At 44.7% G+C, this 15,347-nt stretch overlaps 1 protein-coding gene across 1 annotated transcript; it reads right to left on the reverse strand.

Moving 5' to 3' along the window:
- Nucleotides 1-844: 844 nt before the first annotated feature.
- LOC129703374 (succinate receptor 1-like) lies at nt 845-14,629 on the reverse strand. The gene is made up of 2 exons (XM_055645749.1): nt 14,249-14,629; nt 845-7,104 (listed from the first exon to the last, which is right to left on the reverse strand). Exons 1-2 carry the CDS (start codon nt 14,249-14,251, stop codon nt 6,127-6,129), a joined length of 981 nt encoding a protein of 326 aa, XP_055501724.1. The 5' UTR covers nt 14,252-14,629; the 3' UTR covers nt 845-6,126.
- Nucleotides 14,630-15,347: the final 718 nt, after the last annotated feature.

Consider the following 15,347-nt stretch of genomic DNA (forward strand, 5'->3'; position numbering starts at 1 on the left):
GGGGGGGAGAGAGGAGGGGGGAGGAGGAGGGGGAGAGGAGGATGGGGGAGGGGAGGATGGGGAGAGGAGGAGGGGGGAGAGGAGGATGGGGGAGAGGAGGATGGGGAGAGGAGAGGAGGGGGGGAGGAGGGGGGGGGAGGAGGAGGAGGGGGGGAGAGAGAGAGGGGGAGGAGGGAGAGGGAGGATGGGGGAGAGGAGGAGGGGGGGGGAGGAGGAGGGGGGGGAGGAGGGGGGGGGGGGAGGAGGGAGGGGTAGGGGGGGGGGGAGGGGGGAGGGAGAGGGGGGGAGAGGGGAGGAGGGGGAGGGGGGGAGAGGAGGGAGGGGGGGGGGAGAGGAGGAGGGGGGGGGGAGGAGGAGGGGGGGAGGGAGGAGGAGGAGGGGGAGAGGAGGAGGGGGAGAGGAGGAGGGGGAGAGGAGGAGGATGGGGAGGAGGAGAGGAGGAGGGGGAGAGGAGGAGGGGGGGAGGAGGAGGGGGGGTGGAGGGAGGAGGGGGGAGGGAGAGGAGGAGGGGGGGAGGGGGGAGGAGGAGGGGGGAGAGAGGAGGAGGGGGAGAGGAGGAGGAGGGGGGGGGAGGAGAGGGGAGCGGGAGGAAGTGAGCAGGGAGCGGGGGGGGCGGGAGCGGGGAGCGGGGAGAGCGGATCAACCAAAGGACTGTGATTTCAGCAGCTTTAATCCAGAGCCAAAGCAAGGTGGGGTTTTTTTTCTAAGTTCTTTCAGATTTTTGAACATTTTGATTAATAACTCGAGAAATAAAACATGAATTTTTCAGGTAAGATGATTTCCGAGTCCATGGGATAAATCTCTACCGGAATATGTAAACATGTTACCGTTAGAGAGTCATTTTATACACACACACACACGCACACTTACACACGCACACTTACATCCAAGATTAGTGTTTTATAATTATAGAGATATATCCATGCATACATACACACATAAAACAAAACAAACATTAATAGTGCAAAAAGACAAAACCATTGGTCACAATTCTATGTAGTTCTGAGCTAATTTGGAGGATGTAGTATTTAGTAACCTGAAGGCTGTAGGGAAAAAGCTTTTTCTGAACCTGGACTTTCCAGTTTTCAGGCTCCTATATCTTCTTCCCGATGGCAGGAGTGAAATGAGTGTGTGGCCAGGGTGGCGTGAGCCTCTGAGGCAGCGACTCCTGCAAATCCCTTCAATGGTGGGAGGTCAGTACCCTATGATGGACTGGGCAGTGCTCAACACTTTTTGCAGTCTTCTTCATTCCTGGGCATTGAAGTTGCCGTACCAGGCCATGATGCAACCAGTTAATATGCCCTCTACTGTGCACCTGTAGAAGTACCAGTGTATCCCTCCATTCCCTGCATATCCATGTGCCTATCCAGAGTGTATAAAATGCCACTATCGTGTCTGCCGCCATCACCATGCTGTTTCTTCAAATTAAATTAAACTAAGTACTATAGCTGTAACAAAGAAGCAACACGGTGATAGATGACAAAGCAAATGGCATGCAACCTGAACTGGAACCTGCAGGTGGCGGTGTTTCCCTGTAAGGTTAATTAGAGTCAAAGTCAAACAGTCTGGAAGCAGATACTTCGGCCCAATTTGCACACGCTGACCAATAGGCCCCATCTACACTGGATCCACCTTTCCAATCTTGGCCCATAACCCTCTAAACCTATCCTGTGCATGTACCTATCTGAATGCTTTTTAAATGTTGTGGGCTGCATGGTGGTGCAGAGGAAGTTTTAGGTAAAGTCCCGGGTCGATCCTGACTATGGGTGTTGTCTGTATGGAGTTTGTATGTTCCTCCCGTGCCCAGCGTGGATTTTCTCCAGGTGCTCCGGTCTCCACCCACACACCAAAGACATGCAGCCAGCCAAGATGCCCTATCCACTCTAGTCCCATTTGCCCACGTTTGATTCATATAATTCTAAACCCTTTCTATCCATGTACCTGTCCAAGTGTCTTTTAAATGTTATTATAGTGCACGCCTCAACTAAATCCTCTGCAGCTCATTCCATACACCCATCACCATCTGAAAAAAAAGGTTGCCCCTCAGGTTCGTATTAAATCATTCTCTTCTCACCAATGACCTCTACTTTTAGATTGCTTTGGTTGGACAGGTACATGGGTAGGAAAAGGTTAGAGGGATATGGACCCAGATGCAGGCAAATGGAATGCGTAGATGGAGCATCTTGGTTGGCATGGACGGTGTTGGGATGAAGGGCCTATTTCTGTTTTCTATGACTCTATAACTTTACTCTGGGTAGAAGACTCTGTGCATTCACCTAATCTATTCTTCTATGCTTTGTTAAATCCAAATTGTTGTGGCCAGGGGCATCTCAAGAACAGAGTTTTCCCCTAAATAACGATAAAACAAAATACCAAATGCAGGAACCTTGAAATCAAAACAAATCACTATAACATCTCAGCTTGTGTAGGAAGGAACTTCAGATGCTGGTTTAAACCGAAGATAGACAGAAAGAGCTGGAGTAACTCAGCGGCTCAGGCAGCATCCCTGGAATAGGTGACGTTTTGGGTCTGAAGATGGATCTAGTACAATCCAATCCAATCCAATACAATCCAATAGAATAGGGTGATTTCACCAAAGGTCAAATGAGCGTAGATCCCCCCTCACGTGACCGAAAATTTTAACTGGAGGACATATGTCAGATCGGTACATGTTAGTGAATGGGGAAACACGCACTTTCCCACCCGTTAAAAACATGGAAAACGGCCGAATTTTGAGCTGAAATTTTCTGTGCTAGTCGGGGTGACCGTGAAGCACAGCAACCTAAATTTTCAGGCAAAAAAAAAGATAGAAAGTAAGGTAATTACAAGAGGGAACTGAAGGTAGAAAAACAGCGGAAGTGAACAGCGGACATTTGCCGTGGCGATTTTAAGATCCAAAATATAGGGAATTATCGCGTTTGCTCGCTGAATTTCATCAAAAGTAAGGCATTATTAACTTACTTTTGATGAAATTCAGCGAGCAAACGCGATAATTCCCGATATTTTGGATCTTAAAATCGCCACGGCAAATGTCAGCTGTTCACTTCCGCTGTTTTCTACCTTCAGTTCCCTCTTGTAATTACCTTACTTTCTATCTTTTTTTTTGCCTGAAAATTTAGGTCGCTGTGCCTCACGGTCACCCCGACTAGCACAGAAAATTTCAGCTCAAAATTTGGCCGTTTTCCATGTTTTTAACGGGTGGGAAAGTGCGTGTTTCCCCATTCACTAACATGTACCGATCTGACATATGTCCTCCAGTTAAAAATTTTGGTCACGTGAGGGGGGGTCTACGCTCATTTGACCTTTGGTGAAATCACCCTATACAATACAAATGTATTCATCACATGCACCCATTAAGGCACAGTGAAATGAATTTGCCATGCAGTGATACAATTGAAACTAAGAACACACAGCACACAATAGAATTCAACACAAACATCCACCACAACATTCTCCACTGTGGTGGAATGCAACAAAGTTCAGTCAGTCATCCTCCCTGATCATCCGTGGTCGGGGCCATGAACCCTCCGTAGTCACCACTACTGACGACCGGATGTACAGGCCCTCTCGTCAGGATGATTGAAACTCCGACGTTGGCTTGGAGCTCCCGAATCGGCCATCCTCCCACCGGAGACCGCGGCTTCAGGATGTCTTAGGCCACAGGCCGGCGATCGGAGCTCCTCTCTGGCGATCCCCGGCACGGGATCCCAGGCTCCGGATGGAAAGCCCATGCCATGCCCGCAGCTAGAAGCTCCGCAGACCACAGCCCCAAAGTCACCAGGCCAGCGATCGGAGCATTCCTTTCTGGTGACCCCCGGCAAGGGTCACCCACTCCACGATGGAAAAGTCCACATTGCGCCCGCAGCCTCGAGTAAGGAAGCGGCCATTCCAGGTGCCCCATGCCGCTGAGAAAGTTCTCCCAATGCCGGAGCACCGTCACCTAACGAAGAAGGGCCTGTAGCATCGGCCCCCGTAGCGGCGACTGCGGAGGCCTCAATAGGCCCGACTATGGGAGGACATGGGGATGGGGACTGGACATTGTGCCTTCCCTCATAATGGGAACCATTGTGGGGGGATGTTTTTTATGTTTATTGTTCAATTCTTTAATGTTGTGTCTTATCTTTATCTGTGTGCTGCATGGCAAGACAAATTTCACTACACCAATTGGTGTACATGACAAATAAATGCCCTTTGTCCTTTGTTCTTTGTCCTTTGCTGAATCTCCGGGCACGACTCTGGGAAAGGCCGCTCCAATCCAAGCTGCCAGGCCGTGAGAGGGGAGGCTGAGAAGCAACACGAAAAAAGTTGCCTCTCCGTCGAGGAAGCGACGGAAAAACGGTTTCCCCCTTTTCCCCTCCACCACCTCCCACACAAGACACACCGAGAGACACTAAAACAAACATTTGGACATATCAAAAAAACCCAAAAACTAGTCGAAATAACGAACACGCTGCTGGCAGGGCAGCCGACTCGCAGCGCCTCCAACTGACCGAAACATCACCTAATCCTTTCCTCCAGAGATGCAGCGTTACTCCAGCCATTTGTGCCTAAGCTTTTCAGGCATCATTGGAGAAAAATTTGCAGTTTCACAATATTTTATCGGAACATTATATCATATTGCGAGTCTTGGAATGAAAGATAGAGATAGTGTACGATATACTGAAACTAATTTAAATTTAGTATCAATATAAAATGTCTCCTCATACAGGTTAAATATCACAATAACAAAATCACATGGTACAAGTGATGATGAATGATTTTAATTCAATGTATACTTTTTCCCCTTTGTTAAGGAATACTGTCTAACAGCTGAGTAAATGGGAAAATCAGCTATTCACTCTTAAGTGCATTACAAATAATCTCATCTAGAAGAAAGATTTTATGTAGAGGAGAACACAGTCTGGAGTTACTTAGCCGGTCAGGCAGCAGCTCTGGAGGAATGGACAGACATCGTTTTGGAACGGGACCCTTCTTCGGAGTCTGAAACGTTGCCTATACATATTTTCCTGAGATGCTGCCTGATCTGCTGAGTTACTCCAGCACTATATATTCTATGCAGGATTCTTGTGTCTAGCATCTGCAGTTTCTTGTGTCTAGATACATTTATGTTAAAAGATGTTTGAACAGGAACATGTGTTGGAAAGATCTCACGAAATATGTGCCAAACATGGATAAATGGGATTAGCTTAGATGAGGCATCTTGGTTGGAAAGGATGAGTTGGGTCAAAGGGTCTGTTTCCATGCTGTACAACTCTATGACCTCACTCCCCCAGTGAAATTCCCTTTTATCTCCACATCCCTCTCCCATCCTCTCATCCTTTCTGCAACTTAAAACCAACTTCGTATTTCCTTTCCCAGTTCTGATGAAGGCTCTTTAACACAAAACCGTGAGCTCATTCGCTCTTTCCACAGATTCTTCCTGACCTGCTGAGTGTTTCTGGCATGGTCTGATTTTATTTCAGATTTCCTGCATCTGCAGTTTCGTTTAATCTTGAGCTGACTTAAGCCTGGTCAACACTTAGATGGATGATCATCAGGGGGGTGGGGGGAATACAATACAATTGAACAAGCATCTCAGTCATAGTGCATTACAATTACTAATAAGTCAAGAAAATGGTATGTAGTTTAGTCTAGCTCCGTTTATTGTCATGTACAGTGAAAAGCTTTTGTTATGTGCTAACCAGCCAGCAGAAAGACAATACATTATTACAATCAAGCCATGCACAAGGTACAGTACATGATAAAGGGAATAATGTGAATAACATTTAGTGCAAGATAAAGCCAGTAAGGTCTGATCAAAGATAGTCCGAAGGTCTCCAATGAGATAAATAGCAGTTCAGGACTGCCCTCTCGTTGTTGTTTGGATGGTTCGGTTGCCTAATAACAGCCAGGAAGAAACTGCCCCTGAATCTGGAGTTGTGCGTTTTCACACCTCTATACCTTTTGCCCGACGGGTGCCACTCGTCTTTGATTATGCTGGTGGCCTTGTTGAGGTAGCATGAGATGTAAAGGGAAAGCATGGAGAATTAACATCCAAGTCCGACTCCGGCAGAGGTCAAAGCAAAAAGGTTTGGGAATTAATTGGTAAAATATTTTATTCCTGACGAGTCTGAGGGAAAGACCCCCTTACTGAATAGTGCTTGCTGTTGAAGACTGCAAAGATATCAGTTTTGGCCCGATGAATGGCAATTTCCTGAGGAGAATCTCTCTGAATCGGTCACCGAGCAGGAAGTAGAAGATGGGGTTAATGGCCGAACTTAGGTAGGCAATGGGCCTTGTGATGGCGTAGGCTGCCTTCACGCCTTTGCGGACACAGTAGGTCTGGTTTCTGTTCATCCTGGAGGCAATGCGGACGTTTCGCATGATGTGGTACGGGGTGAAGAGTACCGTGAAAATGACCAGTGCCATTATAACCAGGCGATGGGGCTTATTCAGCTTAATGTTCCTGCGGTGCTTGGCACTGATTTTCTTTAAGCTCGTCGCTGTTTGAATGCAGCAGAAGCCCATCACGCAGAGTGGGAGGATGAAATCCACAATGGTGAGGAACATGCTGTAAATCATACTGTCCTTGGCATCCCCCGAACTGGCGTAGTCGATGCAGACTATGATCTGCTCATCGTTGTCCGTAATGTTTTTTGGCCCAATGAAAGTGAACATGGGTATCAACTCCAAGCTGACAATGAACCACAAGATGAAGCAGATCATGACTGCCGTCTTCTTTCTTTGGAACCAGTGAAGTTTTGTTGGGTTCTGCACCAACAGGTACCGGTCGATGCTAATGCAGGTGAGGTAGAGAACACTCAGGTACAGGTTGGAGTTGAGGAAGTACCGACTAAACTTGCAGGAAAGTTCGCTGTAGAACCACTCGCTGTCGTTTGAGTACTGGATTACAAACATGGGAAGTGTGCATATAAATAACAGGTCGGTGATGGAGAGGAAGAAGAGGTAGATGTTACTGCATTTCCATTTCTTCAGGCAAAAGATGTAACCACTTATCACAGTAACATTCCCAATGAGTCCCACAATGAACTCAATGCTGTACATGGACGTGAGATAGTACTTTTCAATATCTTCGTTGATGGATGAACAATCCTCATTTTCTGCCTGGAAATTACAAAGAGGGAACAAGGTTAATTGAAGTAGCCTCATAAAGTAGCATGGATAACACATTTGACAGAAATGCTCAAAAATAGAATTTGGCTACAAATCTCTGCCCTGAACCTTGGCGTGTAATCAAACCTGAAGATATTGATTGACTGACTTTAGAGATACAGACTTTTGAGATGCAGCATGGAAACAGACCCTTTCGCCCAACGGGTCCGCGCAGACCGGCTATCCCCCGTACACTAGCACTATCATTTACAATTTACAATTTTAACCAAAGCCGATTGACCTACAGACCTGTATGTCTTTGGAGTGTGGGAAGAAACCGGAGAACCCGGAACGCACGCTGTCACAGGAATAGCGTACAAACTCCTTACAGACAGCACCCATAGTCAGGATTGAACCTGGGTTTCTGGCAAGAGAAACAGTGCGGTAACGGGCCCCTTAGCTCAACGTTTCCATGCCGACCATCTGTCACCTGCTCATACTTGTTCCATGTTATCCCATTTTCCTATCCACTCCCCACACATGAGGGGCAATTTTGCAGAGGGCGAATTAACCTACAGACTTTCAGGTCTTTGGGATGCGGGAGGAAACCGGAGTACCCAGAGATAGAAACATAGAAACGTAGGTGCAGGAGTAGGCCATTCGGATCTTCGAGCCAGCACCGCCATTCAATATGATCATGGCTGATTGTCTAAAATCAGTCCCCCGATCCTGATTTTTCCCCATATCCCTGGATTCCTTTCGCCCTAAGAGGCAGCCCACACGCTCACTGGGAGGACTTGCAGACTCCACAAAGTCCCCGAGTTCAGGATCGAACCCAGGTCTCTGGTGCTGTGAGGCAGCAGCTTTACCAGCTGTGCCTTTGTGCCACCTTCGGTACAGCAGTGAGGGAACACTGTACTGGCTGTTAAAAATACAGCAGTTGATACCTTCTGCACACTTCACAATAGGAGCTTGATAATGATCAGGTACCATCATTTTCATAATTAACACTTGCCTGTTCTTGCCTGAAGAACGCCGATGGAACAGTGATGCAGCGGTAGTGTTGCCACCTTGCAGCACCAAAGATCTGGGTTCGATCCCAACTACGGGTGCTGTCTGTACGGAGATTTCTCCGGGTGCTCTGGTTTCCTCCCACACTCCAAGATATACAGGTTTGTAGATTAATTGTCTTTGGTAACATTTGTAAATTGTCCCCAGTGTGTAGGATAGTGTTAGTGTCCGGGGATCATGGTCGGCATGGACTTGATGGGCCGAAGGGCCTGTTTCCACCCTGCATCTCAAAACTAAACTAAACTAAACATCGCCGCTCTTATTCAAAATAATCCTGTGGGAACATTAGCATCAGGTTGAGAATGTGGGCCGTGGTTTAATGTTTTATTCAAAGGACATTAAAAAGACGATCGAGATCCTCTCAGCAGCAGGCAGTCGTGTCTTTCATCTTAATTTTTGCTGAAAGCTCAGTAACATAGTATTGTTTAATGAACGGCTAAGAGAACCATTGAAATTCATGAGCAAATACTTAACACGATGCAATAAGGGGCGGCACAGTGACACAGTGGTAGAGCTGCTGCCTTACAGCGCCAGAGACCCGAGTTCGATCCTGACCACGGGTGCCTGTCTATGTGGAGTTTGTCCGCTCTCTCTGTGATCTTGCAAGTTTTCTCCGAATGCTCTGGTTTCCTCCCACACTCCAAAGACTAATTGGCTTCAGTAGAAAAAAATTTAAATTGTCCCTAGTGTGTAGGATAGTGCTAGTGTATGGGGTGATCGCTGGTCGGCATGGACTCAGTGGGCCTAAGGGCCCTGTTTCTGCACTGTATCTGTAAAGTGTAAATCTAGCATTACCATACAGTGTCTTCAATACTGATCCAACACAGCTGTTTTCTCGTGCTAAACATATGTAACAGGCTGGTTAACAGCATAAGGTCAAAGATTTTTAGTTTAATTTATATTATTGTCACGTGTACCAAGGTACAGTGAAAAGCTTTTTGTTGTGTGCAATTCAGTCAAAGAAAAGACTATACATGAATACAATCAAGCCATCCATAGTGTACAGATAAAGGATACAGGGTATATAAAGGGTAAAGATTCATTGAGTTATACAGCATAGAAACAGGCCCTTTGGCCCAAATCATTCATGCTGACCAAGATGCCTCATCTAAGCTAGCCCCATATGGCCCATATCTTTCCAAACATTTCCCATCCCGGTAAGAAAGAACTGCAGTTGCTGGTTTAAATCAAAGGTAGACACATAATGCTGGAGTAACTCAGCGGGACAGGCAGCATCTCTGGAGAGCAGGAATGGGTGACGTTTCGGGTCGAGACCCTTCTTCAGACTGATGTCAGGGGAATGTGCGTGACAAAGATAGAATGTAGTACCAGTGTAAGTGTTATTTAAATGTTGTTATGGTACCTGCCCCAACTATCTCCTCTGGCAGTTTGTTCCATATACCCACCACAGTCTGTGTGAAAAAGATGCCCATAAGGTTCCTATTAAATCTTTTCTCTTTGAATTTAAATGAATGCCTTCCAGTACTTGACTCCCCAGCCTTGGGTAAAATAATGTGTGCATTCACCCTATCTAAGTCCTTCATGATTTATTGACCTACTGTATGTAAGTAAGATCACCGTTCAGTCTCTTATGCTCCAAGGAATAAAGTGTTGGGCTGCACAACATTTACACAACGTTGCAGCTTCATACGACTTTGGTTAGACCGCATTTGGAGTATTGCATGCAGTTCTTGTCACCCTATTACAGGAAAGATATGGAAGTTTTGGAGAGGGTTCAAGAGAGTCTTACCAGAATGCTGCCAGGATTTGAGGGTATTACCTAGAAGGAGATGTTGGAGAAACCTGGATTGTTTTGCCTGGAGCTTGCGGGGAGGCCTGGTAGATGTATATAAAATTATGAGAGGCATAGATCAGATATCCAGAACCGTTCTCACAGGTGGAATTGTCAAAGACTAGACTGCATGTCTTGGAGGTAAGAAAGTGAAAATTTGAAGGAGATATGCGGGGCAAGTTATTTTTATAGAGAGAGTGGTAGGTGCCTGGGACATACTGCCAGGGGTGGTGGTGAAGTAAGATACGATAGTGATTTTTAAGCTTTTAGACAGGCACGTGGATATGCAGGGAATGGAGGGATATGGATTGTGTGAAAGCAGAGAAGATGAGTTTAACAACAGTGTTATGTGCAGCATGGACATCGCAAGGTGAAGGGCCCTGTTCCTGTGCAATATTCTGCATGCAAGTGCAGGGGTGGTGATGAGAATAGGATTAACTGCTCTACTGAGAACTGATAGGGACCCTAGTGGTAGCACAGAGGTGCAGCTGGTAAAACTGCTGCCTCACAGCGTCAGACACCTAGGTTTGATAATGACCTCGGGTGCTCTCTGTGTGGAATTTGTACATTCTCTCTGTGAGCAGGTGGGTTTCTTCCGGATGCTCCGGTTTGCTCCCACATCCCACAAATGTGCAGGTTTGTGGGTTATTTGGCTCCTGTAAATTTCCCCTTGTGTAGGGAGTGGATAAGAAAGTGGAATAGCATAGAACCAGTGTGAACAGGTGATCGATGGTTGGCGTGGAGAAGGTGTGCTGAAGGGTCTGTTTCCACGCTCTCATTCTACAATAAAAGCCTAGTTATGTTCCATAATATGTAAGTAAAGAAGAAATTGAAGTGACTAGCAGCTGGAAGTTTGGGGATTTTTGTGCCATGGCCTAAGAAGAAGGAGATAAAACGGCAGTTAAGTTGAGAAAATGCGTTGAAAAAGTGCTGCAATCAAATACTGTTACAAAAAAAAACCTTGTGGTGATCACCATTGCAGCACATGCTGCAGTAAACTTCTGCATTTCAACAGCTTGCAATATCTTGTTTTTTAACAATGTGTTTCATAACCTAACATTCCAATCTGCACTCTGTTTATTTTCTCTTTACACTACCTGATGTCCTCATGTATGGTGCGATCTGCCTGGATAGCACACAAAACTATTTCTCAGAACCCGGGGCAATAACAAAATGTTTACGCCTGTTTGATTTAAGCGTTTTAGAAATAATGTAAGGATTTAATTTAATATAAATCATTTAATACCAAAGCTTGAATTACGCACTTGTACATTTGTGGTTGTGCAAAAGAAATTCACTGTGCCGTGTGCATACGTGACAATAAAGAACCATTGAACCATTGTGTGTTTTGAATTACACACTCAAATTTACAGCTGGCAAAATAGCAGCTTATATATTTAATTTATGCATTTTTGAATTTTGCGCTGCTTTTCAAAAGCATAACATCCCTCTGTAAAAATGGGTGGTGCCTGTACCAAGTTTCCACTAATTTGTTTAACAATTATATTAAAGGCAAAAATAATTCTATTAAAAAAGGTCTTGTTGTAACAGGTCTGAGTAATCATTTCTCCCAATATTTACATTACCATCTAGTTTTTGAGTTAACGATGTTTAAAGCTTGCAAATCCTCTGGTCTGCCATAACTTGCATGGAATAATATTGTAATAAAGAATTTGGTAAAAAATTCTAGCTGAATTATTGCGCTTTTATTAACGGATGCATTTGAACCTCCTGGGTATTTTCAATGTTCATTGATTTGTATTAGGAATCTTGTTTTGTAAGAACTAAAAGTTGATCCAATTTGCTAAATGTTGACAAGATGATGAAGCGGCCCAGATGAAAAAGGCCCGAAAGGAATTAAGCTTTTCTTTTAACATAGAACATTAAAAAGCACAACACAGAAATGGAATGTCTGTGCCGAACATAATGCCAGGATGAACTTATCTCCTCTGCCTGCACGTGATTCATATCCCTCCATCCCTTGCATATCCACATGCCTATCTAAGAGCCTCTTCAATGCTACTAAAAAATCTGCCTCCACCACCACCCCTGGCACCCACCACCCTCTTGACCCACACATCTTTCTTAAACTTTGCCACTTTGACCTTAAAGTTATGTCCTTTCATTTTTGACATTTCCACCCTGGTAAAAAGGTTCTGACTCTCTATCCTGTCTATGCCCCTCCCCTTTACACCAAGTCAATTTGAGCTTCCAAACCAATTGAACATAATTTTCTACATAGAACCTAGAACCTTGAAAGGTACATCACAGGAACAGGCCCTTTAGCTCACAACATCTATGACATAATACCACAATATTCTGTACGGAGTTTGTACGTTCTCCCTGTGACCTGCGGGGATTTACTCCGAGATCTTCGGTTTTCTCCCACACTCCAAAGACGTCCAGGATTGTAGGTTAAATGGCTTGGTAAATGTAAAAAATGTCCCTAGTGGGTGTAGGATAGTGCTAATGTGCGGAGATCACTGGTCCACATGGACCTGGTGAGCTGCAGGGCCTGTTTCCGTGCTGAATCTCTAAACTAAACTAAACTAAACTAAACTAAACTAAACTAAACTAAACTAAACTAAACTAAACTGAATAAACAGATCTTCTCTGCCTACTCGTGATCCATATCCCTTCATTCCCTGCATATCCATGTGCCACGCTTTAATGCCACTATTCCATCTGCCTCCACCACTACTCCTGACAGCGCAGTGCAGGCAGATACAATAGTGGTGTTTAGGCAATGGCTGCAGTTTTCAGCCAAGAGCATCTTTGACAAAGAAAAAACTTGTCTACCCCAGCCGAATGGATGCCACAGATTCAAATCCAGCCAGAGGACCTTGTGAGTTTGAATTCAGAATTCAAAAGTGGACACACAAGGAACTGCAGATGCTGGAATGACAAAGTTTTTGGTCAGGAGTATGAAGAAGGGTTCAGATGCAAAATGTAGCCTATCCATGTCTTCCAGATATGCTGCCTGACCCATTGAGTTCCTGCAGCACTTTCTGTTCAAATAAATAGTGGACATTAGGAAAAGTGTCCCTGAGGCACGGCATCTTTTGTCAATCTCCATCAGGCTTTATGTAGGGCAGCACGGTGGTGCAGCGGTAGAGTTGCTGAGTCACAGCACCAGAGAACCGGGATCGATCCTGACTACGGGTGCTGTCTGCATGAAGTTTGCAAGTTCACACCATGACCACGTGGATTTTCTCCGGGTGTTCCAGTTTCTTCCCACACTCCAAGGACGTACGGGTTTGTAGGTTAATTGGATTTGTCAAAATTGTAAAATTGTCTCCAGTGTGTAGGATAGTGTTAGTGTACGGGAATCACTGGTCAGTGCCGACTCGGTGGGCTGAAAAGACTGTTTCTGCGCTGTATCTCTTTAGTCTAAAGTAAAGTCTAAAGTCTGGTCTATGTGTGATTGTGATCTTATTGCACTGTGGTTAGGTCTTCACTGACATTTAAAAGGGTTAATGACCTATTTAATCCCTGTAACCTAGTCTGACCAGGAGTGCGTGAACACACAATAATACACGTGGATTGGACTTCCTACTGCTCACAGAAACCTGGCTTAATCCTGGTGAGCTTGCTCCACTCGTGGAACTCTGTCCTGATACCTATAACTTTTTCAGCTCGCCTCGGCTCTCGGGTCGCGGTGGGGGCTTAGCCATTGTGTTTAAAAAGCATTTCAACTGCTGCCTTCTGAACGCTGATCATTTCTCTGGTTTGGAACATCAACTAATCATAGTTGGTCTAATCTGTCCACTTTTAATTGTTCTTGTGTATCGCCCACCAAAAATGCATAAGGACTTTATCTCACAATTTGCTGATCTTATCGCTAGCTTGTTGCCCAAATCTATGTATTTACGTATTAGTTAATCTATGAACCACTGTTGTATAACGTTAGTGCCTCCACCAATGTAAAGCACTTTGGTCAACAAGAGTTGTTTTTTAAATGTGCTATAGAAATAAAAGTGACTTGACTTGACTTGACCTCTCAAACATCCAAGGAAAATACACAGGGGAGGATGGCCCCATAGAACAATGAAGGATGATGTGTAATTATAATTACTTCAGCAAAGGTTGTTCAACTGCCCTTTAAACATTTTGACCAAACCAAGAATGAACTCCTCAAACAAATCCCAATCAGTTGGCCAATATTTATCTTGGCTGATTTGCCCGGTGTCTTTGTTTCTGTAACCCCACCATACATTTCTAATCCATTTTACAATAGGTGGATTAACAAATTTAAGTAACCACAATAAAGAGGGAGCAGAAATATTCACGTACCATGACTTTGTCTTGGAAGTAAGTACCCTGTAGCTGTGGATTATATGTTCAGGAGGTTACCAGGCAAGTGCAATGCTTCCTTTAAATGAGACAGCTTAAAAGTCAATGTTACAAGACCATGTGGGTCAACGAGATGTAGATTCTGCACAGAAACATCAGCAATCTGCTTTAATTGACTTGGGGCTGATGTTAAGCAAATTAAAATCCACACTGAGGCTCCGCCTCCAAAACGAAGGTGGAAGCCAAGAAGAAGAAGTGATGGCTTCCCACATATGAAGCAAAAAAGTGAAGTAAGATGTTTTGGTCAAAGCAGGTGGAAGGTTCCAATTACTGGACGATCTGCCGATTAACCGATGAGTAGTGTTTGAAGACTCTGGGCCTGTACTCGCTGCAGTTTAGATTGATGAGGAGGGATCTCATTGAAACCTACCGAATAATGAAAGTGGATGGAGAGAGGATACTTGCACAGCCTCAGAATAAAATGATTTACTATTAGTATGGGGATAGGGAGGAATTTCTTCAGCCAGAGAATGGTGAATCTGTGGAATTCATTGCCACAGATGGTTGTGGACATTGGATCTTATTATTATTGTCATTTTTCACGAGATCATAAGTTCATAAGGCAGAAGAGCAGTATTAGGCCATACAGCCCATCGAGTCGGCTCTATTGTTCCATCATGGCTGATCTATTTTTCCTTCTCAACCCCATTCTCCTGCCTTCTGCCCATAACCCTTGACGCTCTTAAATATCCGTCAATCTTTGCCTTAAAAATACCCAATGATGTGGCCTCCAAAACTGTTTTTGCCAATGAATTCTACAGATTCACCATTCTCTGGCTAAAGAAATTCCTCCTCATCTCCATTCTATAAATATGTTTGTTTATTCATATAACAGTAAAAAACAGTTTTGCGTGTTAACGTCAAATTATACCAAACAGGAGTACCAAACATTGGGTTGTGCAGAAGAGAAAATAAACAGATTGCAGAATGTAATGTTGAATGGAGAAAGTGCAGATAAAGTGGAAGGGTTAGATGAGGTGGACTGAAAGATGGCGAATTCACCCTGAGCATTGAAGTGTATTCAAAAGTCTGATAACAG

This window comes from Leucoraja erinacea, chromosome 14 (genome assembly GCF_028641065.1).
Source record: "Leucoraja erinacea ecotype New England chromosome 14, Leri_hhj_1, whole genome shotgun sequence".
Classification (NCBI taxonomy): Eukaryota; Metazoa; Chordata; class Chondrichthyes; order Rajiformes; family Rajidae; genus Leucoraja; species Leucoraja erinaceus.